At 41.3% G+C, this 27124-nt stretch overlaps 1 protein-coding gene across 3 annotated transcripts in view; it reads right to left on the minus strand.

Annotated features, from left to right (window-relative positions):
- Window positions 1–27124, minus strand: part of sema4ba (sema domain, immunoglobulin domain (Ig), transmembrane domain (TM) and short cytoplasmic domain, (semaphorin) 4Ba) — a 95408-nt gene that overhangs the window by 4957 nt on the left and 63327 nt on the right. For all 3 annotated transcript variants that reach the window (XM_049574624.1, XM_049574626.1, XM_049574623.1), the window contains exons 2-14: window positions 25297–25715; window positions 8508–8668; window positions 8259–8321; window positions 7546–7644; window positions 6876–6987; window positions 6543–6659; window positions 6066–6223; window positions 3223–3404; window positions 1562–1712; window positions 981–1191; window positions 770–885; window positions 213–370; window positions 18–109 (exon numbers count right to left, since the gene is read on the minus strand). In XM_049574624.1, coding sequence (XP_049430581.1) covers window positions 18–109; window positions 213–370; window positions 770–885; window positions 981–1191; window positions 1562–1712; window positions 3223–3404; window positions 6066–6223; window positions 6543–6659; window positions 6876–6987; window positions 7546–7644; window positions 8259–8321; window positions 8508–8668; window positions 25297–25414 — 1738 coding nt within the window. In that variant the 5' untranslated portion in view covers window positions 25415–25715. The remainder of the gene's footprint in view (window positions 1–17; window positions 110–212; window positions 371–769; window positions 886–980; window positions 1192–1561; window positions 1713–3222; window positions 3405–6065; window positions 6224–6542; window positions 6660–6875; window positions 6988–7545; window positions 7645–8258; window positions 8322–8507; window positions 8669–25296; window positions 25716–27124) is intronic.

The raw sequence follows: 27124 nt of genomic DNA on the forward strand, positions 1-27124 counted from the left end.
AAGAGGAGTTCACTTACGTGTAGGTGGAGGTTTAGCAAACCGTGGGCTTGGCACTGTCTTGTTGCAAATAGCTGATGTGTCTGCTTTGTCAACATCCTGCTGCCATGCACTGAAACACATACATTTAATCAGAAACCATCTTATATTTACATATTATATAGAAATGGTTCTGTGAAAGCTGTGTGCAGATTACTGTGCAGAGAGATGCATACTTGCTCGATGGAGCCTGTCTGACATCCACACACTGCCTCCCGTTCCAGGCACAGTAAGGATCCCTTGAGAGGATGCACTCCCCGCAACTCTGATAATTAGCGCAGTTAGCTACTGGGACCTCCACCAGTTCAGAGAAAGAGGAAACATAAAGCTGACCCTGTGGAGGAGATGACAAAGCAGGGGACGGGAAGGAAGTGCCCCAAATACAGTTACTAGGTTACTCATTTCATCCAGACTCTTCCTTGTGTGACCCTGATCTAAATACAGCACTTTTCTTAACGCAGCTTTAATAGCCTAATGTACAAATCTAAGCAGAGTATCAAAGACAAGCCAGGATTCAAGAAGTGTCACAGTTGCAGCTGTTAAAAGCCCAGCTGTTTGCAGGTCCCCTGAGAGAATGTTGCATGTAATTAGCTCATTGAACATGAGGTCTGCTTTAGGCTGTGACTCTTCATGGCTCATGGAAGCTCTAAACTGCCAATAAATACGCTTACTGAGCTTGTTATTACTTTGCACCACCAGAAAGCTCTGTAAAACAAGCTGAGCTGCACTATACCTTCTCAGTGTCCAGCTCAATGTGTTGCACTGGTCGGGAATCATTGAAGAGCGCAATCTCCTCGATGATGTGCATCTTGTTGTTAACGTTAATGGCTTTATGAAGTCTCCCATCATCTGAAAGATACAGTATCACTTGAAATTAAACACAGGAAGTTACAAAAAGACTGATGAGTGTGTTAGTGTGTGATTGTAAGCGAGGAGTCCTTTACCTGTGCCAATGAAGAGCACATTATACGCTTTTCTCGCTGTCTTAACTCGATGGACAGCAATCTGTGTGTAGCGCACATTGCGTTTTAGCAGGAGAGGCTGGCTGCGGATCACGCTGTCCATCAGAAAGTGATCTTTGACAAAATTCAGCACCTTGTCCGGCATGTGCAGCGAGGAGGAGATGCCCTGTTCCCTGGCAGCATTTGTAATACACTGTGAAGGCAAAAAAATCCAGTCATTTACAAACATTCACTCACACTGGATAATGACACACACTGCAGCTGCACAGCACCTCAGTGTTTCCTTTTGCTTAGATTTTTCAGTGATTCAGCTGTGATAAGCCCGCCAGGAAATGAAAGCGACAGTAATTTCATGAGAATCATGTTCAGGAAAAGAGAGACAGAGAGTGTCGCAAGCTCGACCGATATCTGAGCCTTCATCGTCAGTCAGAATCAAGGATGTGACTGATGAGCAGACAGGAGCGAATGAAACTCATTCATGCAGCTGACATGACACGCTGCTGAGTACTGATGTGTTTGTGTGTGCAGGTGTCTCCAGCAGAGGGCAGCAGGCAGTTACTCACCACTCCAGGCCGAGGCTCTGGGACCGGATGGTTGTATGTGTACCACTGCTGAGTTTCTCGGTTGACCTCACGGTATCGCCCATTGAACGCCTTTTCCACCTGGTCCATAGTGAAGGAACACACTGCAGAGCTTCCTGAAGCACCTTTGTACCTTTAAAGACAAAGAAGCATCTCAACAATACTGGCTTTAAGAAAGCTGTCTGTGACATGACAGAGGGGAAATAACTGCGTGGTCATGTTCAACTGCTTAAGTAATGCAGATGGAAAGCAACTAGCAGCTAACACTTACACAAAGCACCTTCTCTCCTGTCTTATTTAAGATTAATATTTTTGTATGTGGTCCTTGTCAAAAAAAATGTAATAAAAGTTAAATCTAAATGAGTCCAAATTTACCAAGAAGAAACCCTTCTATTGTGGAAAGAAAAAAATCACCAAATTTAACATTTATCTCCCTACATCATGTTCTAAATGTAGTAGGAGTGATTTTTGTTCGGGCCCTCGACACTTTTGATAAGTGTGGCTCGACAGAGATGTATTGTCGACAGAAAAAAGTGTAGCTTGACACTTTTCCTTTTTGTGTCACGCAGCTAGAGAATTCTGTTATGTCACAGACACTGTTAACTCACTGATTTCATCAAAACTAGCACAAATATAGACACAGAAGAAACACCTGTCAGAGGGATATCTACACTGATGGTAATGATTCTAAACAAGCCCGCCTGAGGATATCGCCTGGTTACCATGGAGACAACAACAGAGTGGTGCAGGAATAAGTCCAGTAACCCGGAAATGAGTTAGGATGTTCGCACTCCTGGTTCCCTCGTCTCAAGGTCAATGGGTTTTTGGTTTTTGGTTAGATGCCTGAAATAAGGTCTTGTGGGCTTTCACGTTTAGTTCTACGACATAAAATACGTCAGTAAATACCCCTCTTGTAAATTTTAAAGATTTTACTTGTCTCACCAAATGACGGTTGCTAACAAGTGGCAAAATTAGGCTACAGAGCATCATCAAACCAAACACTGCTTTACAGCCTCGCTGTAGTGGTGACGCTGAGTCTAACATTAGCTTTTTGCTTCTGGTGATGGCATTTACACTTCAAAAATCATATTAGTCATGTTCATTTGTGAAGATTGTCTTGCCAGGGAGATTATTTTCTGCAATATTTCAAAATCGAATGGAAATATCCAATTGGCTTTTTGTCAAGGGAGCAGGGCAACGTTACTTTCTGTGTTGGCCTACAAATAAACATCATTCTTTTGAAAACTCTCTTGAAGACTCTCTGTCAAGCGACACTCATCAAAAGTGTCAAGTGCTGTAGCATAAATCAGGCTTAACACTGCCGGGTATTTAATTGTGTTAGAGAATACTAAATTTTAATTTATTTCTGGCCCAAAAACTGTCAGAAAAGATACTGAGTCTAAAAAGTATCAAAATTGGCCCATAAAACCTTCAACCTTCATTCATAAAACATGCTAAAATTCCCCAAATATTTACAGAAAATCTTGGTATCCTCAAACATAGCTAAGGCACTTGCACTTACACTTATTGTGGTTTAAATCATAACATTTCTATAGCATTCCTAGACAAAAATTATTCCTAACACAATGCCACAACATATCTGAGGGTATCTCTTCATTAGTAAAGTGAAAGTTGGTCCTCACCACTGAGATGTGAAGACTCCATAAAACACAGTGTTCTTCCAGTCCTCAGGGCTGGGTGTCAGCACAAACATGTCTTGGATTATGTTAAAGGGGAAGCCATCATCAGGCAGAGAGCACAAGAGCTGAGCCTTCAGGAAAGTCGTCCATTTCTTCTGCAGAACCCTCTCGCCTCCCATGTCGCCCTGCAACATAAATATTGGAGCTATTTCATGTGTGGCCAGTAGAGGGTGCAACAATATAAGACTGACACCTGTCTGAGGCGGCTGACAATGCCTCTGAGAAAAAAACGGTTTGATACACAAGTGTGATTTGATGGGATCTGACAGGCATGTAAAAAGCATGAAATAATAATGTGCACCATATGGTATGATGCCATGGCATACCTCACATACCATAACATACAATACATACTGCATGTAATCATATTCATCTGTCATCTGACTTAAACAGAGAGGAAAGAAAGCACTTTATCCAAAGGTGAAACTGTTTGAGTTGACGTAATTGAGAAACATTAACCTCATATAGCAAAACTATAACGAGCTAAATCAATTGTGCCTGTAACACAGATATACCCTGAGGCAGCAGACTTCTAGGTCATGAAAACAATATACATCATCACAACTGGCTTAGATTAAAAAAAAAAAAAACACTTGGGGCTTTGAGGAGGGCAACTGCTTTTAAATGAAAAAGAAAAAGAGGCTTTGCCCTCCGACAATCCTTCTTCACTGACACCACCGCTGTGATTCAGCGCCTTTGGCACTAGCCTTCAAAGTGATGTGTGGCACAGGACCTCCTTGACATGCAGACTAATTTGGCTGCACAGACTGTACAAGAGGATATCTGTGCAAATTGCAACTACATCTTTAAACCTCAATGTGAAAGTGATTTATGGTGTGTGATGTATGACTGTAAAAAAAGCTTTATCCCACAGGGAGTCACGGGCCTCAGGAAGGTAGCTACAGATGTTTTACCTGCACAAACCAAGAGCCTTTTTCAGTTTTGGAAAAAAAGGGGGCATTTAAGGCAGGATGATCTCCTGCACCAGCCACGCTGTTTACATTCAACTCATGGCAACAATTATTTCGTTTTTTTCACAGGCTTAGATCTAACGAAATGAACACTGGCTGCTGCAAGAAATAGGCAGTTTTAAAAATGTGCAGAGGACCAAAGAGAAATACTAAATGATCTAAACTACATAAAACCCTTTAACATGAAGCTCCAATTGAATCCACTTTAGTATTACATTAATCAGAGGAAATGGCATCGCTGGATGGGAGGGGAAATGACACATGACCAATACTGAGCTTCTGAAGCAATTACTTATTGCAGTAACCCAGGCAGATAATGAGCAACATACAGTATATCCTCTCGTCCTCCTGACTGAACCTAGCCTTCTAGCTTTATAATTTAATGCCACTCTGTGCTTAAACTGACTTCTGAATAATTGAAGCAAATGCATCCCATTCATTAATCCCTTGTGAGAGCATCCCTTGTTCAAAAAGCCATGAACATGGCAGCCTGTAATGGCTTCTTTCTGGGAAACTGAATGATCCAGCAAATGAGAACAAGCTTTGTTTTGTCTGTTTCAAGTAAAAACATTGTTTATCATTCCATAGTTAGTTTCTATGAAGTGGAACTTGTGTACTAAACACCTGAACAAACAACAAAGAGCGGGGCGGCGGCAGACATAATAAGTCAAACAAGGGATAAGGGAGTTGCGAAAAGGATTTAAACAAGTAAAAATTAACAGGAATCATTACGCACAAGACTTACAGGAACTGACACCATCGAGCTTCTGAGCATTGGAAATTAAAAAAAAATACACTGGCTCTTCACAGAGAGTTCCTAAAAAGTTGAGATCAACAATGATGAAAAAACATATACAAAAATAAGTTGTGTCACAGGTAGGCCTGGCACGCTATCAGATTTTCCCTACATGGTTATCGTGGTCAAAAGAATAATAATACAATTAATGCGCCCTTTGTCTCTTTTTGGTGAATGAATTACACTCAAATACGAGTATGAGAAGGTGGCAAAGGAGAGAAAGCAAGAGCAGAAAGAAACGGACATGGTTCAAGAGGCACTGGATTGTTTACACGGTATTATCATATGTGTATTATTAACATGATATTAATTGTTCACTGGTACATTGCGACATTCTTAGTCATTTAAAATACAAAAAAGTCCTCAAACAACAGCTCTAACTTATTTTCTCTGAAGTGAACATCAAACTGTCAGCTGGTACATTTCATCCTCCTTCGACTGTGATAAACATGATTATTTTTACAGAGACAAGCAGCCGTCTGATCTGGAGAAGTGGTTTGTGATATTAATGATGTTTACAGAAACTGAGGAGACCCTAAAAGATACTAACAAATACTGCGTGAGGTCTGCGTTTCACTTTATACGCCCTGAGTTTAAGTATTTCAGCAGGTGATAATCCATTTCCACGCATGGATTTGGTGCTACAGTAATTCTAAGACATTTTGACTAGGCTACCGAGTCCTGTCTGAACACAAATATTTGGTGAAACAGGATAAGAATTGAGGGAGGAGAGGATCTGGAGAAAAAGTATCAAACAGAGGCAGACATGTGAGAGAAATGTTTTTCTTTAACAAGACACTGTGCGTCACTGCCCAGAAAGACTGAGCTATACTTATCAGAATCTTTCTGAAGACATCTTATATGTCTGTATAGGAGCACAAACACACATGAAATGCACGAGCAAACTCCTCCCAGGTCTGATAGCTTCCTATAGGGATGTGAGGGGGTGTCAGGATATATTGCTTTAGAGGGGGAAAAGGCCCCTTTAGATGGACTATCTGCCTTCGAGCATCACTCACCTTACACACGCGAGCAATGCGTGACACAATGGTGTTGTCAAAGAAATCAAACTCCTTTCCTGCTTCGCTGAAGAAGAAGTAAATCTTATCATCATCACCCACTAGGTTGCCCTTGGGCAGGCTCTCCTGTATGTAGGCAGAGCCGACAAACGCCGGGTCTGAAAGAAAAACGACGTGAACAATACTGTCAACCTACAGTATATGAAATTCAGGTATCCGGGGACAGACGTCCCTATTCCCTCCGACATCAACACGCTAAATGGAAAATTCAATTGTGACAGGGACTCTGACAGATTGCAGGTAAACACGTTTCATCTATATAATCTTGAATGGTGTCAAATTCTATTCTCATACAGCGTATCTGACACAACAGTTTCAGAATGTCATTCATTTTATATAAGATGGGATATCAAAATATATATATTTATCACATAAACATATAATAAAAAACATTGCCTTCCAGCCAAGACACTCTACCTTGAAGCCAGTTGAGTGAGTTTTCGGTTTTCAGAGCAGTTCCTTGGCTCAGACTCTTGTAAATGATGGGTTCATTTCCTTGGAAATTACTGACTGTGCCAGCGTACAGCTCTCCATCTGCAACGCAGTGAAGAAGACCAGCATAATCACAGTGTTTACCACCAGGGAAAGGCTTCTGCGTCACACACAGTAATGAATTCCAGAGGTTATGCCCCAATTCGTCTCCACATCAACCACCTGTATCTCGTTACTTTGCTGATTCCCACAGCAGCTTCTTGAAATCAAAACATTTAACCAAAGTTTGATTTTATCGACAGCCATTCTGGGACCTACCAGCCATGATTGCAGTGGACTTGTATTCAGGGTTAAACGGGCAGCGGCTTCGTCCATCTTCTGTGACTATCTCACCGGTATCACTCTTGACAAGAGAGAAGTCTGCAGAGTTCTGGAGAGCACACACACACATCCTGTGTCACATTTGCTTGAAAAGTAAGGCTGTAACCTGCTCTGACAGTGACCGCTGTCTGTCTGTCCCACAGTGAAAAGGTGAACGGTCAGTCTTCGGGTAAAGATGGTGCCCAGGTCACCCCTGTATGTTTGTTACGGACAGTTTTCAAAGGCTTTAAAGGATTTGTAGAAAAGGATTGCAAAGCTGGGTCGATTTTTATATAATGTGATTACATGCATTAAATATTTTGATCCATTTCCCCTCGGCACAGGAGGTAATAAAATAATGTACATACAGTATATTGTGTCTGGCCGGGCATCATGGGCCTCAGCCAGACTGCTAAGTGAGCTGAGAGGCAGGAAGCAGCCTGCATCAGATTTTAGATGCTCTTCCGCAAGACTCTAATAAACAAACACCACATATAGAGTCCTCCACCAGGGTAATAAATACAAAAAAACAATGAATGACACAGCTTTTTTCATCCTCAACACATGCACAGGTTGCACACAGCAGGTCACTGCAACAGATGTGACAGGTTCATATATAGACACTTACTATGTAAGCACAGGTGGGGCTGAAGGCGTATGTTCCACACACGTACAGATGGGTGCTGTTAATACGTAGTAAAATCTTGATGTAGTTGAAGCAGTCCTTCTGTAATTAAAAACACAGAAAAGAAGTTCATGAAAAAGACATTTTCTTTATAGCTGCTAACATACTGCAAGAAGATTAAGGTGATAAGGCTGTATTTAATCTCCATCCAAAAGTTTTGCTTCCAGTCTCAAGACACTTACTAAGACAGTGAAGATATAAATGTAAAGTAAGCACACATCATTTTTTCAACTAGAGTTTCTACTGTAAATTGTATTAAAACTCACTTCCCAGGTACATTTTTGTGCCCTCTTTTTTTATTCTATTCAAATCAAACACTGATTCCTCCTGTTAATGTTTCCTAATGAGTAAGTCATCATACAGTCACACTTCTAGGTCTGTATGTTTCCATGTCAAAGTCTGAGTGGAGTAAGCTGAAAAAAAAGAAAGAGTGTAACAGAAGAAATGTTTGTTTTAAAGGAAGGGAAAAATCCATTGTTGTAGAATGGAAAGTTACAACTTGACAGGAAATTTCCAGGGTTCTGCCCTGGGTCTGTTTCCAAAGTGCCCTGCAACAATGGTCAACTTGACCAGTGAGGCAAACCTGCAGTCGTGTAAATAAAGTCTGAGCCATCTGACTTTAGCTACTTGAGCTTTTACACCAACAGTTCACTTGCCTTCGGGTCTTTGCCTTTGAACGTGCACTCTTCTCTCTTCCTCTCTGGAGTTTCCCACGTGAGCTGCAGGAGAGAAACACAGTCAGACTCATACTGGGTGTATAATACAGTGAGGCAGGTTATATTCACATTGGACGTCTGGGACCTAATCATATTCATGTTGTACCTCTGGGAGCCTATTATAACCACATTCATATTGATGCAATATACTGTATATGATACTGCAGTTTACAGACGCTCTGCTCTTACGTTTCTTTGTAGCTTAGCTGAGCTGATATCAGTGAGGTTCAGAGCAAAGAGAATCTCCCGAGCGCCAACGTACAGCGTGTTGTCTTCTTTACTGAGGAGGAGAGAGGTGTAGTTGAAGACTCTGTCGACGGAGAATCTTCTGGTTGTCCTCTCCTTCGCATCTGGACAGAAACAGACAGAGAAGGAGAGGTATTATTCATGAATGAGCCATTACAAGCTTTTGGAGATAGAAAATGCAGAAAAGGCACTTGAGTATGCAAATTACAGCATTTTGGTGTTTTGAGTGTGGCCGTAAAATTTGATGTACATCCCAGACTGAAGATATTCTGTCTTAATTAGACACACTAGCATGATGTGTCACCCCTGACAAGCCTCACTGAGTTGTCTTGTTTCTCATGACAACTACACGGCCCAGAAATATTTTGTGTATTTTACTGTTGATGACATAGTTTGACTAGAGTTTGGATTTCATAAAAAAAACACCCACGAGTTGTCCTCACATCACCTACCTATTCAGAAACATTTTAAGCTTTTTTGGGAAGGAATTTTTGCATGCATCAGACAGTGCACAGTAGAGAGACGACAGGAAACAAGCAGAGAGAGGTGAATGACATGGAGCAAAGGTCACATGCGGACTCGAATTGACCCTTTGCTAAGCAGTCTGTGGATATTCTCATTTATCCAGGTCAATTCCATTTTGGCAACAATTAAATCGTAGGCAACTGGACTTTGATTTTGTCTAGAAGACGTTTCGCCTCTTATCCAAGCGGCTTCATCAGTTCTCAACGCATCGGTCTGACTAGTCCTCACTAGTCTGACAAACAGTGGAGTAAGACTCAGGTTTTTAACCTCTGTGGAGGTGTACACCCACCACCCTCATAAGACAATACTTCGTTAGTGGAGTTTCACTGGACCATTGTTTGGGCCAGGTGAGTCACACTAGTGAACGACAGTCGTCCTTTGCTAAGCACTGTCCCTTTCTCGCTGTTAGCTGTTAGAGCTAGCATGAAGCCTACACTGCCACTAACTGCACTTCCTAAAGAAAAAATATCTAATTTTTGAAAAAACAAAACAGCTATTTTGAAGAGAAGCAGACAGAGGGGTCTCCAATAGCCGTTTAAAGGATATAACCACTACCCACGACGTCAAACTGAATAGCATAACAGCAAGTTAAAAAAATAAAGGTAGAACCTAAAGCCTAAAGATCACAGTGTAAAAGTAAACCACCACATCATCTGGCGACTGTGACAGAAGACAGTAAAATTAAATTGCAGCACATGGAAAAGCAAAAGCAGCATGCGTATACATTCAGTATATCTTCAGCAGCATCCCAGGCACGCCATTTAACCATGACTTGACATCCATAAAACCAGCCTGAAAATGAAGAAAATCTGGAATGATTGCATGACAGTCTACGAAGCACAGCTGTGTAGAGTGGTTAAAGCTAGCTGAGGCCACTCTATCATTGGCCACTCTGCATTCAGGGGCAGGACTTAGCGAAGGGTCAACTGGGGATGCTGTAACTACATGACATCTGGGCGACCAGGATGCTCCTGAAACAAAGTTGCTGGCTATAAACTCCGAGGTCATCTCAGTCCATTTCAGTACTCACACTGTTACTGGACACTGACTTTGTAGGGCAATGCACCTACTACAGGAGATCTACAGCACAGCTAAGGATCTGAGGCCTCATGCAGTATTCAATACACCAGGTAATAAAAAAGAAAAGATGAAAAGAAATCAACCTGCCTGTGTGTGTTCGACTGCAACTTCTAAATCCTGTCAGCTTCTCATCAGAGAAAGACAAAAAAAGAGTAAAGAACACAGAGAGAAAATTCCTCCTATTTCTCCTGCAGTAAGTGAATGGTTCGCTCCATCCACATTAACACCTCCCGACTGAAGCCAAGGGTTAAATCATCAACCCTCCTAATCGCTGCTTTAAAGGCCCATGTGTATCACAGATTTGCAGCAGCTTGGAGACTTTCACTGCTGGCCCAGCTTGAACAACTTGCCTTAATTGCGTGCCAGCATAAACAGAAGCAGGGAGCTGATGGAAACTTGAAGTGACTGAGGTTCTGATACAGGACCTTTGCCCCTGTAATGTGACAAATGAGGAAAGAAATAACAGAGCAAAAGACTACCATTTATTTTACTGAGGAAGGTCCTCTAATATTTGTTTTTCTCGATGTGATTTCATGTTTGTAGAGGAATGTTGCTCTCCATTATCTATTTTAACATTACTACTCAAAGGGCCAAAAATGACCAGGATGGGGAGGGGCTGAATGTTATGTTTCACTAGAATTATTAATATTTTATTTGGACCCTCCTCTTGACTCAGAAAAAACAGCTACATCCTCCTCCCATTTTCTCAAAATAATATAAGTGCTGAATTGGTTCAATTAATTTCATTATCTATAACCAAAAGGGGCAAAGCACACAGTATTTAAGTTGGAGTACTCCAGTTTAAACCATATATCTAACGAACGATGGAGCTGAACTTAAAAGAAACTAAAGAATCTTCCCTCTGTTGCTCTCCCCACAAAATTCAGACCACCTTCCCTTCAAACAGAAAAATAAGATAAAATAAAAGTAACCCTCTCCCTTCTCTGATTCAATCATGTCCCTAATAGTTTTTGTACAGCCCCTCAGAAAAAAAATTACAAGCCATGTTTCTCTTGTGAAGGGAATAATCTCCTCAAAGCGTGGTTTTATCAGAAGTTGGAAGTTTGGCTTTAGGCATTGTAGAAGAAGTAGAGGTTTTTGCCTTGGCAATCTAACCTATCTACAAGAGAAAAACAGAGGGAGGTCTTGAGGACTTTGTTTCTACTGGGCAAGTTTGAAGTGTTCTGTCGTGTCTGCTAGTATTGGCTGTATTTCATGCTGTCTGGAAATAAAGACAAATTAATGGAATGAGCTGGGTAAATGCCCACTCAGACACAGCTGATCAGTCATGTTAGTTAAATGTTCCCTACATCAGAAATTATCTGGCGACGGTGTTTCCATATCCCATTTATTGTACCAACTCTATTTCAACAAATGCAAAAGCCACCTCAAGCGAGCATAAAAACTTTTTTGTGCAGTTGAGGAAGTATCAAATTTCGCTGTTTCCATACAGCTTTTCTGATGAAATACATCAAAATGCACATTACTATGTATTTATGGAAACATGGCTACAGTCGCACTTTCATCTGTGAGTCAACAAAAACATAACGCATTGTCACATTAAGCCAAAGTCACTTTCATATTTGTCGGTGGTATTTTCACTCCGGGCTTCTAAGAATCCCAGGCATGGCAGATTCATACTGGATTAAAACCACAGATGCTGGTGGTAATAATTACAATTATAGCACTTCCCGGCATAAACTAATCCAGTCCAGATAGAGAAAGGTGTCATTAAGTTGTACCGATAATAAGCACACTATGTTGTCTGTACCCTGTAGTAGATGTGACCTGGTATAACCTCACCTCAGAGGGTTGGTACAGGAGGCTGAGACTTCCTCTCCCTCAGGAAAACATCATGTTAATAGCAGCCCATCGCTACGGCAACAGAGAGCCATACTGTAGTTAAATCTGTGTGTAAAACCACAAGAGGCTCTGCTCTACGCACTGTGCATGGACCCAGTGGGGCCGTTCTTCTCTCCTTCTCACTATCATCACAGGATAAATGGAGTGCTCCTCTGTGCTGGTACCGTCCCCCCCTCTCGTCCTCCCCACAGAGTCTTGAGAAGTTTAACGGTGATTTACAGAGAGAGCGAGACAAAGGCCAAAGCCTGAACCAAAACAAGAGCTTTGAGGGATTTTCACAGAGGTGAATATCTACACAATTATCCTCTGGAGTCAGATCACCACTGTCATACTTAGCGACCACAGCTGATGAAGAAAAACAATAGGGCCCCTAATTGAGTATCATTAAAGAGATCCAGGAGGGTTTGCAACCACACAAAGCTTTCCATTTACAATTTGAGGAAAACATTAATCATCTCTCAGTATAGACCTATTGGTTTACAACGCTTTATTCCTCTGAGGGGAAGGTAACTGTTGATGGTATATTATGTAACAACAAGTTTTGCGTACGTTCTCTATTAATAAAAGGTATGCTTCAAGTATTAACTGGGCAGTCTAGCAACAACAGGTTTAAATTCCAGCAAGATGTTGCTCTAATCAATATTTTATAGCCTCGTTTTAATGTCGTCAAGAAAGAGGCCTTGTGGGCTCACCTTTCTCATGTTGGAGACACCATTGTTCCAAGTTTAGAACAAGCTAGTTGGCTTCTTCAACTTTAAACTCCCCGTGAAGCGAAAATTACAGCGTATTTGGTTTCTGTGCTGTGATGTATTTCCCACTGAAACGGAATATTTGAGCGGTGTACAGCAACAAGAGGGATATAAAATCAATCATTCGCGTTTGATTGGACCGCTAAGAAGTGGGCAGATTATAGTTTAGCTTGATTTGGAGCTATAGTGGAGTCTGCTGGCTCCACACACACCTCCCTTGCTGTTAGATCACGAGGAGGACGAAGGAGAGATTAATGATTGCTTAAAATATGAAAACAAAAGTTTTGCCCACTGACTTCCAAACACACATCTCTCCCTATCTCCATATTGCTGTTAGCCACTACAACCCACTAACAGTTGTAGTTCTATATGACCAGTGTAGTTAGCCAGTCACTCAAAGTCTCATTTAACTGGATGAACTTATTGAGTGTATAATGAGTCATCAAACATTTGAAACTGTTTTACCTGGCTTTCCAGAAAGAGAACAGACAGGGATTCTTACGGAAAAATAATCTGATACCAACTATTTTGACATATATTTGGCATATAACAACAGATAAATGATTGATCAACACAAGCACAATGGATTAAAATCAGGAAAATGTATTTTTCACTTCACACGGATTTAAATAATATTTGCTTTTACCAGTAACATAAATGTGAGTTGAGCTCTTGATGCCATTAATACATTGAATGTTGACTTGGAACATACCAACAAGACATGAACGATTAATCACTACTGTCAGTTATCAAGGGAATAAGCTAAACCCTTCAGATATCCGTGTGCCAGTCATTTCAGCTAATCTCTGTTTTAGTATGCAGATTAAAAAAAAGGCTAATATAAAGCTAATTCACTGTCGGACGATAGCTGTTGGGTTCCAAGATAGTGTTTCAGCCAATACGTTTCACCTCTGTGGCTCTCTACATGGACTGCTTGCCTGCTTAAACGTGATTGATCAACACCACTCAGTCTACACATAGAAATCAGAGCACTTCTGATACTGAAGTCTTGTCTTGTTGCCTACATGCTCTGCATACATATGGAGATATCTGACATTAAACATTCACTGGTTTCAGCTTCTCAAATATGAGGATCTGATACTGTTCTGTTTATATTATAGATGAATACCAAACCAAACAAGCAATTGGAAGACATTACCTTCAACTCATACAAACTGTGATGGGCATTTCTCACTATTTTCTGACGTAATATAGTGTCACAAACTGGCTCAGGGAATGTGACAAGGAGGATTTCTGTTGCAGCCCTACGAGATATCAGGTATTTGAACTGACTCTCTGGACATGAGCGGCACGCATAAGCAGCAACAGAGTCCTGAGACCACAAAACCCCAGACAGAATAACTGCTAGAGGTCGAACACCGTGCAGACTATTACCGCTAAAACAACATCCCAATCTAATGAGTGTACCCTTCTTGAACTTGTCCTACAATACCCTCCGCATATGCCAAAAACAATCTCCTCTATTGTTTTTTTTGACTGTCTGAGGTTGATTCCTGAGGGGCCGTTTTATGACAATGCAGCCCCAGAAATCTTGTGGTGTATCAGCAAGAGGGCAAACAGTTCAGGACGGTTCAGAGAAAGCACTTAAGAGTCAAAGAGGTACTTGTATCTGCTGCAGCCACGGAGACGGGGTGTCAGAGAGGGCAGCCAAGTGACCATCATGTCACTACTGAAGAGGTACAGTAACACTACACCCCAGTTCAACCTCCCTTTGTTAGACCTCGTCCAGTCTGTGTGTAGAGTGTGGTAGATTTTGGACCAAAGTTTTAAGACAGGGCTCTCCACCACTATCATCAAATCACAAAATGAGGGAACATCTTTTGGAAGACAAGAAGACTAGACACCCTTACTGGTATCATGCAGACAGTTTGTTTATTTTCTGCTGAGGTTTTAAGATTTCCTTCACCCCACTACAATGGAGGTAAGTGAATTTTATTCTTTGGTGCTCACAACATTTCAAATTTACAACTGAAAACGTCAAAAGGAGCCTGCCTTTCCAGGAACAATGGCCCTTTACATTGGATAATCCACAGACCTTCACTTAAACTACTTTCTAAGGAAGAAAAAGTCCCGGTGGTCTGTGGATTGTCCTGAGTATTTAGGACATTGTGTCTAGAAAGACATGTTACTTTTGAGTTTTTCAAATGTAATCTTTCAATTCTTTTAACTTAATTCAACTTCACTGTATCCCTATGTGACTGTGGTTACTAAAATTTGGGAAATAAACAGTATGGCATGAAGTACACAAAGCAAAGAACAAACAGTGCAAAGATTAATAAATAAGGGGGTTTCCGCTTTCATAAGTGTATGAGAGATCAAACAAGGAGCAAACTCTTAGTAAGGCTTGTATCCATTACTTCTGGTATAGTGCATACAGAGGGAGAGCCAAAGAAATACATGATGGTACCTTAGCAGAAGCATCAGAGCGCTCACTGCGCTGTCATAAAACAAACCAAGTAACACTGCAACGGCGCAGCGATTCATAGGTAACTAACATAAACAACACTGTTGGGGTTCATATGCATTATAAGAAATGGCAGTAATAGAATTGCATCTGCATGATTTGACTGTCAAATTATTACAGGGACTCGAACAGCGTCATTAAAAATATCGCTGTACATCATAGCGCTGCAAAGTTATAGTTGCAAGTAAGAGAAAAATAACCACGATAGTCAATTCTTACATTCTCATGGACACATGGGATGGTATACTAGGGTAAATAAATAAATCTGAAATAGAGGCCAGAAAACTGCAGCAGTAAGTGAAGTCTTATTCTTCAGTTCAGGCCCAACGCAGAAGCTGCGTTGAGCTGACAGACGGACATACTGAGACTCATGATTGGTACAGAAAGTAGACTGGATGTTGACACTGCCTGCTCACAGTGATGCGCAATCCATGCGCAAAAGCTACAGACAAGAGGACTGTGCATGTGAACAGTGAGTGGACTGAAAAGAGGGATATCTGTACTGGAAACTGTTAAAGAATGGATGACCTTCTGTACTCAACAGTAACCTGAGCACAGACAAGACACATCCAAACATCTCTCTACTTTGCTCTCCATTTGACTGATGATGGAAACACAGGTCACAGGTTAAACAGGTATGTGACCCTCTGTTCGACTTCACAAAGAGGGAACATGCTGGCAGTGCTGCAAGACTTCACACCTCAGTGTATCACCATTACCAGACCTCTGATCCAGACAGAGAGCAGCTTTTGTCTGCTCAAGAGCACTTCTGTGACCCTTCGTAGCAGTGCACAAACAGCACACTCAGTGTTCAACCTCTGGCAGCTGTAAGCAATATGAGATCATTGCCATTATTATGTAATTAAAAGTAATTTCTGCAAATGACACTGCTAAATGGACTGAAATACTCGCCTAGGCTGCCTTGCTAATCTATTTAGGGGGGAAATTAATTATATTGAGCTTAAAGGAATCCTTCTACATTTTTACAGCTGATTTCCTGATGGCTCTGTGTCCAAAAAAAGTAGAGGGATAATTAAAAGTGTGGAACATCCCCTCCAGAGGGGGACTGTGGAGTAATTTGTCCTTTGGTGACAGAGATCTAAGTGCCTTCTTTTGTAGGGCAACTGTAACAGGCTGATTCAATCAGTGCCCTCCCTCATGAGGGGGCCGCCTTTATCAGCTCCTACAGCTGTATGTTCAGACGAGATCAGACGACTGCATACCTCATTTAAAGCACACACTCTGATTTACTTTCTGCAAAACTACAAGAAAAGAGTGTCTCAAACAAATATACTGTATATGGGTGGCAAATTACCCTGAAACAAAGTCTCCATGCAACTGAAGAAAAATCTGTTCATTAGTAGACTTGTCCTTGCAAACAAGAGACTGACAAACAATAACAGTCAACATTAAAAACAACGAACTGCTCCTGACCTATGTGCCAAGATGAGGTCTAACTACTTTGTAATTTCATAAAGATTAGTGCTGCTTGTAGTTCAGTAGTAGATGACCCGGAAAAAAATGGCTGCATCTCTTTAGTGAGATCAAGAGTAAGCAATAGACTCATGATGGGTCATCTTTAAGTGACTTCAGATGCCCCATTTCCAGCCTTCTGAACATAAACACGACCTACATTCTCATATCTAAAGGAATATAAGGAGAATGGCAAGCAATACTCTAACGAAAACATAGACTGATGCCAGAACATAAACTGATGCATACATAGTACCTCAACAAGATATAACATTTTAATTATTTCATTAAACCATTAAAAATAGGAAAACAGAAATGACTTTAACACAACATCACACCAGCAGTATAGCAGAAATCTGCATACAGATTAAAATGTAATTGGAATGTAGAAAAAAAATACAACTCAAAACAGAAATCTTGGTATAACTGTAATACTTGTTTATCTTGAGTCTGTGTTGTTTGCTGGCATCATTCTAATGTATAGGCCTATAAATAAATTTCATTTAGCATTGTCTCTGATTAACAAACACTGACTTGTATCTAGATGAAGACAGGCATTCATTATTCATTTGTTTACTTTTCTTGTTTCCCAAACATTTCTTAATGTCTGAGCAGGGTTGAAATTAGCACCAGCTGCCAGCCAAATACTGCTAAAATATACAAGTGGCTGCTAGATTTGCGACTTTTCAATAGACAGTATGTACATACAGTAGAGGTCAGTTAGCACGCCTCCAGTTTGGAGAAGCAGGCTGGAGTCAAGCTGAGCAATGTACTGCAATGGATGGGGGTCAGCAACATAATGTATTTTAACCACCTAAAGTCACCTAAATCAGTTTCAATGTGCGCTATATTGAGAATGTTTTCACTACTTTACCTTAATGTCAGACAGTGATTTCCAACAGGAAAATGAACCCAATTTTATCGCTCTCTTCAAAGCCAGACTTCATTGAGAAAAATAGTCATCTAACACTGCTAAACACAGGGGCTGCTTGTCTACTGCTGCCTCATTCTGTTATTTTGTTTGTGTTAATGTGTCACTTTTGCGTTTAAAAGGGTTAGTTCGGATTCACCAAAGTCACACAAATAATGGAAAAAACTAACTGATCGAAGCAGCAGTGGACAAGGAGCTCTAGTGTTCAACAAAGTAAAATTACTATTATTCTCAGTGGAGTCTGGTGGCTTTGACGAGAGCGTAGGTGGTTTACTGACGCCGTTAATGGCTTCCCCGTGAGAATGGGGTGTCTGACGGAAAGGTAAAGCGGTTAAAAATACTCTCAATATAGTAAACACTTAAACTGATACTGATTTTTTAGATGCAACTTTTTTTTAGGTGGTTATAATATGTTTTGTTGCTTCCACTACACAAAAGCTTAGCTTCAATGCTGGACTCCAGCCTGCGTCTCCAAACTTGCCGATTTTTATTCTGTCTATGGTTAAGTACCCCATACAAAGTCCCCATAAAAAACTGAACTATCCCTTTAATGATTAAGTGTTCTGTTTTACTTCTAAAGCAAAATGACCCATTGTAAAAACCCACTGTAATATCTGAAAAATACTTTGTCATAAAGCTGAAAATGGGCTCATTTATCGTAGCTCATGAAACTCAACATCACTGAGATACATGCTCACAGGACAGCAACAATGTTAGGATATCCACAGTCACTGTTCAGCCTTTGACATGTTAATAGTAGGATTTGATTCCTCTTTAATTAAAATGAAATAACTTACCACATTCAGTGACACCAGCATACTAAGAGGTATCCTTATTCATCATAAACACGCAGAGTAGCAAGTAGGACGGGCAAAATGTATTCCTGATGTCAGCGGTGGCAAACTGTGATGCAACATATCTAAATTAAATGACAGGGGAGGTGGGATACCTCAACATTAGAATAAGCTAGAAATTAGAGACACAAGACATAAATTATACTTTAGGGAAGTAAGGAAGAAGCTGCTCAGGCAGAGCAAAGAGACACCAGGGACAAATCTCCTTTCCTTTGTCTTCATCTGCTTACTGTACTTGCTCAAGGACTTTGCTTGGGATAGAACAGATGAAGGCTCGTAAATCCAATTGCTCTGAGAAGAAGTGATTACGACCCTATGCCGAGAGAAGCAATGGCCACTGCGACAGGAAGCCGCAGTGCCAACCGGAGTCCCACTGGGTCAGTGTCAGAGCACCGCCAGAACTCCCACTACTGCGGCATTGTCTGATGACATCAGGACAGAAAACAGGCCACACTGAAGCGGTAACTAAATTATCCCCAGTAATTTTAAACTAGCTATTAAGAGCTGCGGCTGAATGGGTAATTGTGTGGGAGAGGAGACCTGGGAAGCTGAAGGACAGAGACTGAAGCATCTGGAAGGCATTAAGACAACAGGCCAAGAGGGTCAATTCACCAGGAGATTCATTAGGCAAGCTGTGAGCCTGCTGTTTGTATTGCTAACTTGTGGGGCTGCATCTTGTTAGCAGGATATTGTCTCCGATGCACCATGCTGGTGCTGAGATTGGTGGCAATTTTGAACACAGCTTCAGGAAAACAGTCTGGAAAGTCATACTGTAAATGCTACACATACTGCAAATGCCTGGGAAATTGTAAAGTGCAGAGATAAAGTATGTGCATTACGTATTCACACAGCAGGGATGAGCAATAAAAGGTTTTGGAGGAGCAATTTATAGTTGGGGTAGGAACTAATTACTGTGTTAACATTTAAATAAAACACCTTCCTACCAAACTATTAAACCTGTAGTTTGTAACAGAGCCTGTACTTGAGCTCTAAAGGAGCCTTTTCCCATGAAAAAGGTTGACAGGGCAATCTGTTGGTCAGGGAGCAACACAAGCTGACCCTGGATTAACCGCAATAATGTAAACCAGCTGCTGGTTTATCAGGAACTCACCATGACCCCCTCGTCTGAACAAGGCTGAAGCATCAAGAACAAAGAGACTCTACATGAGGTCATGACATGTTTCTACATGTACAGCAGCACTCTGACCTGACTGACCCGACGCCATGCTGTGTATTTACAGTAGGAGCAGAAACGCAGTCGGGGTGTCCTCGCAACACCTTGAAAATGAACATGCAATGAGAGTAGGTGTTTTCACAGGGTCTGCTGAGTTTGATTTATATCCCGCTCCCTGGTGGAGTGGACGGGGTGGGTGTCATAAACATCTGCAATATCAGGATCAATGATTTGTCTTTTCATGATGGATTGAAAACAATCACTGAGATGGAGACTGGGCCGTCACACATACAGTGCATTATTGAGTATATTCATATTACAGCATCAAAAAATCCCCACCTGCTGTGTTTACTGGTGTATGTTCAAATGCAAATAAATCACCTAATGTTACTTTGATACCAATTGCCAGAAAAATAGTATTGTATGTGTCTGGTTTGGGCACAAAAACCACTTGGTTATGGTGAGGAAAAGAGATCCCTTCAACTCTCTGATATGTGTGAAACGTGCAAATTTAACATATTCGTGGTGTGCGGAAATGTTCAATGCGAACACTTTCATGGGCTGTAAATACATGTACAAGTTATAAGACAGGATAATAACAAAAAAAAAAATAATGTAGCTTTCTTGTTCATTTCAATACAACCTGATGTGAAATGTTTGGTTGATTAATCGATCAGTAAAATAACAGAAAATTTACGTTTGATCTTGTTTTCTGTTTAACATTATAATTTGAAAAGTTTGTTTATATTAAGTGATTGCCAGTAATCAAGATATCAGGACTAACATGTTTTTCAGTCAGCCAATAACTTACTTAATTGACTGTACGGTCTGAAACAATGTCCCTAACAACCCTCCAGAGCCAAACGTGACACCTTTAAATCCCTTGCTTTTTCTGATTAGATATCTACATCCCAAGACCAGAAGACTGTCTTGACGCTAGTTAGCCAAATAGCACATTGACAACACAATAAAATGTTGAAAGAACAAGGCATATTTACCGTGCACCAGTGAACAATAACACAAACCGTTTCTGCTAAAGAGCTCAATGACTAAAGAAAATAATCTTACTTTATGAAACAAGTTTGTTTTGGTCTCACTCCCTCTTGACTTGAGCTGTTTGTTTACTTTCCTCACTTTTGTTTCTCTTTTTGTGCGCTGAGCTGAACTGCCATCAGAGTGATTTCATTCCCCAACAGGCTAAACTGTTGCTGGTGCCAAATACACATGGTAGAAACAACAACATAGGGGTCTGACATGGGGTAACGGTGCGAGACACACGGCACTGACTAAGGCGACAGATGCTCACCGACAGCCCACTGTAGGCTTGGTGCGCCAGGGCCTTTAGTCTCAGAGGTTGCGTTAACCAAATACCTTCCGTCATTGCCCGAATTTTTTTAACGATGGCAGAAAAAAATCCGAAGGCAGTCCATCATTTTGACAGATCAGAACACTGAGGGCGATCTATTACAATTTAAAGTAACTTGTACACTGTCGGTGGCAACGTGTGCGTATTAACTATGGTGTAGTCTTGTCTTTGATCTCACATGCATGACCTCGTTGTCTAGCTCACTTTAGCCATCCCATTGGTAGATTATATCGGTAAGTGCTATTGCAAAATGTCACGGCTGTAAAGTGTCCAAAGTTCTTTTTAAAGCATAATAATTGTGATGGCATTGATAAACGAGGCGAAAAATGAGGGACTGATGCAGTGGCAAAAAAAATCTTTCATCTGCTTTGCAAGGTGTTGACATGAAAAGTGACCATACAGCCAGTGTCCCTGTTCATCTTTTCCCTCTATACCCTTATAAATGCATAATCTAAGCTTGTTCTGTATATTAATTTTTACTAAATTAAAGAAAATCAAATGCTATTAAATAAAAATAATCCTTGTGACAGTTACTATGACTTTTCACTTTGACGGGTCTTGAAGTGATCCAGTGGAGTGTGTTTAAGCATTCATATCATTAAGAGCTGCTGTTCAGCTATGTGGCACCAACACAGTATTGAAAAGCTGTTATCTCACTTGACACTGCTGTCATTTTGAATTACTTGAGAGGGGTTGACTCGACTGGTCTAGACATGACAGCTTCTGAATAATTAAAAACGCTTTGCTCCCAGTGTGGCAGTGGGCATGGCCCCTAAATAAAATTAAAGCAGGACCGTCCACACGCATGATATCTAACAGAGGGCTGAACAGATCAACAGGCAAAGACGGGCAGCATAAACGGCTTAAAGGTGTGCCTTTAAATAGTGTTCCAACACACTAAGCCATTCAGCATGGTCTGCATTAAAGCCTGGAACAAAAGCGGAGAGAAAAGCAGATGCAGGCTCTACTCCCTGAACCCATGATCTGTCCTGATAGGCGCATAATGAGAACCAGACAAGTGTTCACACCATAACACATACAAATCCCCATTCATTATTCATGGCAGATTACCCTCTTCATTAAGGCAGAGGCGGGGACCAGGGGACAGACAGAGCAAGAGAGAAGAGGAGGCGAAGTCCATCGACAAAAGTGCTGCAGGATGAGAAGCAGCCAAGCAGCTCTTGGCCGCTTACGCTACAGAGGTTAAGGCATGCAAACCGTCAAGCTAACTGGCACCCAGATAGGACATAGAGGACCAGAAACCATGACGAGACCAGGCAGTTTCTGCTGTATAAAGTTCAGGTCCCTAAGGCCTGCAGCTCTGCATTCTGCTTTGATACTGTAAACACAATGTGACAAAGCCCTTCTGCGGGAGGCTGGAAAATGTCAGTGTAGCAGAACCGACATTAAAACAGCGAGACAACTTCTACCACCAGGCCCAGCTAACCTTCATCAGCAGGATAAAACATGTTTTTCTGACTCACATCACAATCTAAAGCCTAAAAACTCGTCTTTAAAACATGAAGCTAAAGTCTTCAGGGAGTTCAGTCATTTTAGATATCCTTACTGCACAAGCAAGCCAGTAACTTTAAAGTCACTATGAGCCCTTAACTAAGACAAGTCAAAAGGACCCAAAAAAATGACTCCGTTAAGTTTTATAGTGGATCGTAACCACCTCCTATGCCAAAGCTGTTCTATTTCCTTAATGAGCCCTCACAGAAAGGTCAGCTCATCAATGTGGTTAACGTTACGGCAACGTAAATGCTATTAGTAACAAGTTAATGACTTAGGATAAGTCAGGTTAGCTCTTTCCTTGCTTAGCCTCAGCTGCGCTGAATCCATAGCACATCTAAAGGGCTTTTCCATTCACATGTTGGCTTGGTGTGGCTCGTTTCGACTCTTCGCGTCAGCCCAGTACAGCAGATATTTGCATCTCCACACAACAGGGCTACCCACTTGAGGGTGTCTTAAATTGACGACCGTGCTTGTGAACCAACGTAACATTTCCCTGTCAGCCCTGCTGATGTTACTGACTTTCTTGTACTGTTGTTGGGAGTTTTTTAATTTTCTCTCGGCACAACACTAATGTACGCTGGATGACCATATCCTCCAGCTAGCTTAAAATGTCTCGGAAGCATCGGTGTAGTGCTGCCAAAGCGCATCCAGACAATGCTCCACCACTTTCTTTCTCTAATGGTATGTGTCCACCAGGGTTGTTTTTTGGACACAAGGGATCGTGCTGCTTTACAGCATTAGAGGCTTGATGGGCATGCCATTGGGGATGTGGGCTGTCTGCTCCCAGACTTCAAACTGTACCAACATGGCGGCTCGTTTGGAAACTTTGTTATATTAGAAACAGTTCACCAAAATGTGTTTCTGAAAACATTTGAGACGAGACATATGCCATGCAGTCGCTGAATCTGTCTTCATTTTGAAATTAAAATTACAATGCACATGTCAAAGGAGCTGACAAGATCGTCAGTGAATGGTCACTGAATGTTGATGCTTAATAATGATAACGAAGCCCAACTGACATCACCATAACCCGCTTGGAGGCTGTCAGGTGCACTGCTGGCCCGACTCTGGAGATGGTCCATCTTTGGCACAGCACGGAACAACTCTGTGCATTTAAACTGGCAATGGAAATGCAAGCAAGGTTGACTTGGTGCCCCCAAAAGTGCCAACAGAAAAGCTCTACCCCACAGTCCAGTCTTCTGACATGTGGGTTTTGCATGTTTTATGGTTGTGTTTAACATTCACCGCACGCCCTGAAAGCAAATCTTTCCATCAAAACAGGGGGAAGTGTGAACGTGAAGCTTCTTTTCAGTGACTGATTGATGGTGTGTTGTTGTGAATCGTTCCGCCAGGGCCCGAGCTGCGGGCTTTGTTGAGGCTGGCAGGTGAGAGAGATTACCTGTTGGTATAGAGGTCCTACATGAGGAAAGGTACAGGCTCAGACAGGCGAGATGGATGACCTATTTGAAAGTTTGCCTGGCTCAAAATTAGCCCCATACTGGAAATGTTATCCATGTCTATAATAGATTAGAGAGGGATCTATCAACACAATCTTCCCTGACATTAAGACTCTAATGATGCCTGAACGTGAGTCACTAAACGCAGTTCAATCATTGAAAGCCTGCACTGATCTCATAATCCATCATTTTGTTTAATTCTCTATTGAGGTACTAAGACACAATACATGTTTAAATCCAACTTGTCATCTCAAGTGCACTGGTACATCATTTCAATAATTACATCAGTGATGATAAAAATCACTACTTGGCACGAGTGGCCATGACACCATCCACGGAGAGAGCACAGCAAATCATACTGCACAAAAAGCTAATTTAACAATATCCCCAACATATTTTAAGGGTGAGATATATGACAAGCATATTTTTATGTTCCTAAGCTGGCTGGATGGTATGACATTCTGCAAGCAAACACACACAAAAAAAATACAGATTATATAAGAGCAATAACTCTCAGTGCTTATGAGACTATGTCAGACTGCCCTCAGTAAGTCGCAGCACAATAGGCCTGTTCATTTTGTAATTATGTGTGACCTGTAGGTACTCGACAGAGCCACCCTGATGGAGCTGCCATTCACAGTGCGGATTTACACGGATTTTAAATCATTATGGTGTAGACAAACACCGATTCACCCATCTAAATCCTTTTAGCTCTTACAATGGACACATATGAAGTGTATTGATTCTTTTCACTGTACAGAGTAAATGAACAGGGACACCGCTGGGGATTACATAATCAGTCCTGTAGGCAGGATGGGATGGTAGGAAATGTATGTTTACTTTGTAATAATCCAGAAAATAGTGAATCGTTTAACAGTAAACAGCCGCTGTTTCTGTTGACTGTTCGAGATACACAAGTTTCCAGTATTATGCAGCTGAGTAAAGTTTTACCTTTGGCAAGATGTGATTCGTAGAGGCTTTACTACACAGAGCAAGAAAAAGCAAGTTTGCCAAGTGCTGCTGTTCATGCAAAAGGATCTCACAAAGCTCCAACTGGAGCCCCGGGCACCCCCAAAGCTCACATCATCCTTTCTTCACTGATAAATAATAGCCCGTTGAGTCTACTACCATGCTCCCAAGTGATTGAGTGATGTAAACACGTGATGCCAGAAAAGCTTGGGACTCAACACTGGAAGAAACTGCCCATATGTTACTGCAATGTCTCGGTAATTTTATAGTCAAGAAGTTAATAAAACTTACTGTAGGAGAAGGTGAGGCGTGGAGTGACATCGCTTTCCGTGACAGCTGTATGAAAGCAACCAACAAGGAGCACTGTGTAGGCTGGGAGACAGAGCCAAGCCATACTCATTGTCCTCATGCCTCCTCAGGACTGCCAGCCAACTTGCAGTATTTGCCTTTCAGGTTTTTGGGGAATTCATGAAGCGCGTCTTTTTTAAGCCGTGTTTATTTTCTCTCCCTCTCGCTCTCGCTCTCTCTTCCTGCAGCTCCAGGCTCCTTGAATGGAAGGCCTATGCACTGTGGTGAAGTCGGAGCGCTCCTCTGGGCCTGCAGAAGATGATACTGGTTTGGAATGACGATCTGTGACCTCAGAACAAGACAGAAAGTCTCCACCGATCAGCCTCCATGCGTACGCGGCACCACAGGGTCTCCACTGAGATCTGTGAAGATAAAGCAAGAACATTCAGATAAGTACTTTGTTTAACCAAGCATGTGGGGTCTTTACTGATCTGAAAGATAAGTGGATTATTGATGAGTCAAACATGAATCTGCAACTATTTTGGTAATAAAGACATTTTTAATTTGCTGCTTTTCTTTGTCATATTGCAATCACATATGCCACTATTTTGTAACATTCCATTGACTATACAATTAATGAATTAACAGAAAAAACTGACAGACTGATAATGAAAATTAGTGTGAGTGGCAACTCTATCTCCTTATAATGAGAACAATTTAAGCACCATCTCTGTAAAATAACAGCAGCAGTGGAAACAGGGGCACTATGTTAAAAAAAAAAAGTCTTTCCATGTTATTGGTGCTGAGAGACTCCTTATCTTGAAGGAATACTTGACCCCCCCAGTGACCTTCTGTATATCAATTACTCACCTTGTGTTACATTGAATTCATGAAGAAAATATCCCTTTACAAACTCACATAACTCGCGCACAACAATCCAAGTCTCAGGTGTTCAGTCGTTCGCTCAGTACTTCCCAAACAGACAGCTCTTTTCAATGAGGAACTGAACTAAAAATAAAACTTAACTATGCTCTTATCAAAGCCAGACTCCATTAAGAAAAACAGTAATTTTACATTGCTGAATAGAATACAGGAGCTGCTGGTCTACCACTGCTTAGATCAGTTTGTTTGTGTTATTGTGTGACTTTGGCATTTTGAAGGATTAGTTGGGATTCAGCAAAGTCACACAATCACACAAATCAGCTATTGATCAAGGCAGGGGTAGACCAGCAGCTCCTGTGTTCAACGAGAAAATTACTGTTTTGTCGATGGAGTCTGGCTTTAAAGAGAGCATAGATAAGTCTAATCTTTAGTTCAGTTCCCCGTTGGAAAGAGCTGTCTGTTTGGGAAGTACTGAGCATACGACTGGATAAACGAGACTTGGACTACACTGCACGAGTTGTGGGAAATGTCTCGATTTTTGGATTCTTTGTTCACTGTAGAGGCATGCAAGAAAAGACAGTTTTCTTCATGAATTTAAAGTAACACGGAGTGAGTAACTGATATACAACTGGTCCTTTGCGGGGTGAAGTATTCCTTTATTAAAACTAAAAAATCTATCCACAAGCCAAAATCAACGTCTACTTTCTTCATCTGCGGCCCTCGAACCAACCTCTGACCAATCCACACGACAGATCTGAGGCTGTTTGGTATTGCTTTTAGTTTCTGTTCAGCAGAATGAGCAACAGATATCCCTGTGGTGATCATTAACAAAATACTACATGAATGAGCTTTGCTGCAAGACGTGCTGGAGCACAATGCTCAGGTCAGGTTAATTTGATAGCGTCAGCCACTGACAAAACATCCTTACACTCCCTGATCTCCGTATCTG

Source organism: Epinephelus fuscoguttatus, linkage group LG4 (genome assembly GCF_011397635.1).
Source record: "Epinephelus fuscoguttatus linkage group LG4, E.fuscoguttatus.final_Chr_v1".
Lineage (NCBI taxonomy): Eukaryota > Metazoa > Chordata > Actinopteri > Perciformes > Serranidae > Epinephelus > Epinephelus fuscoguttatus.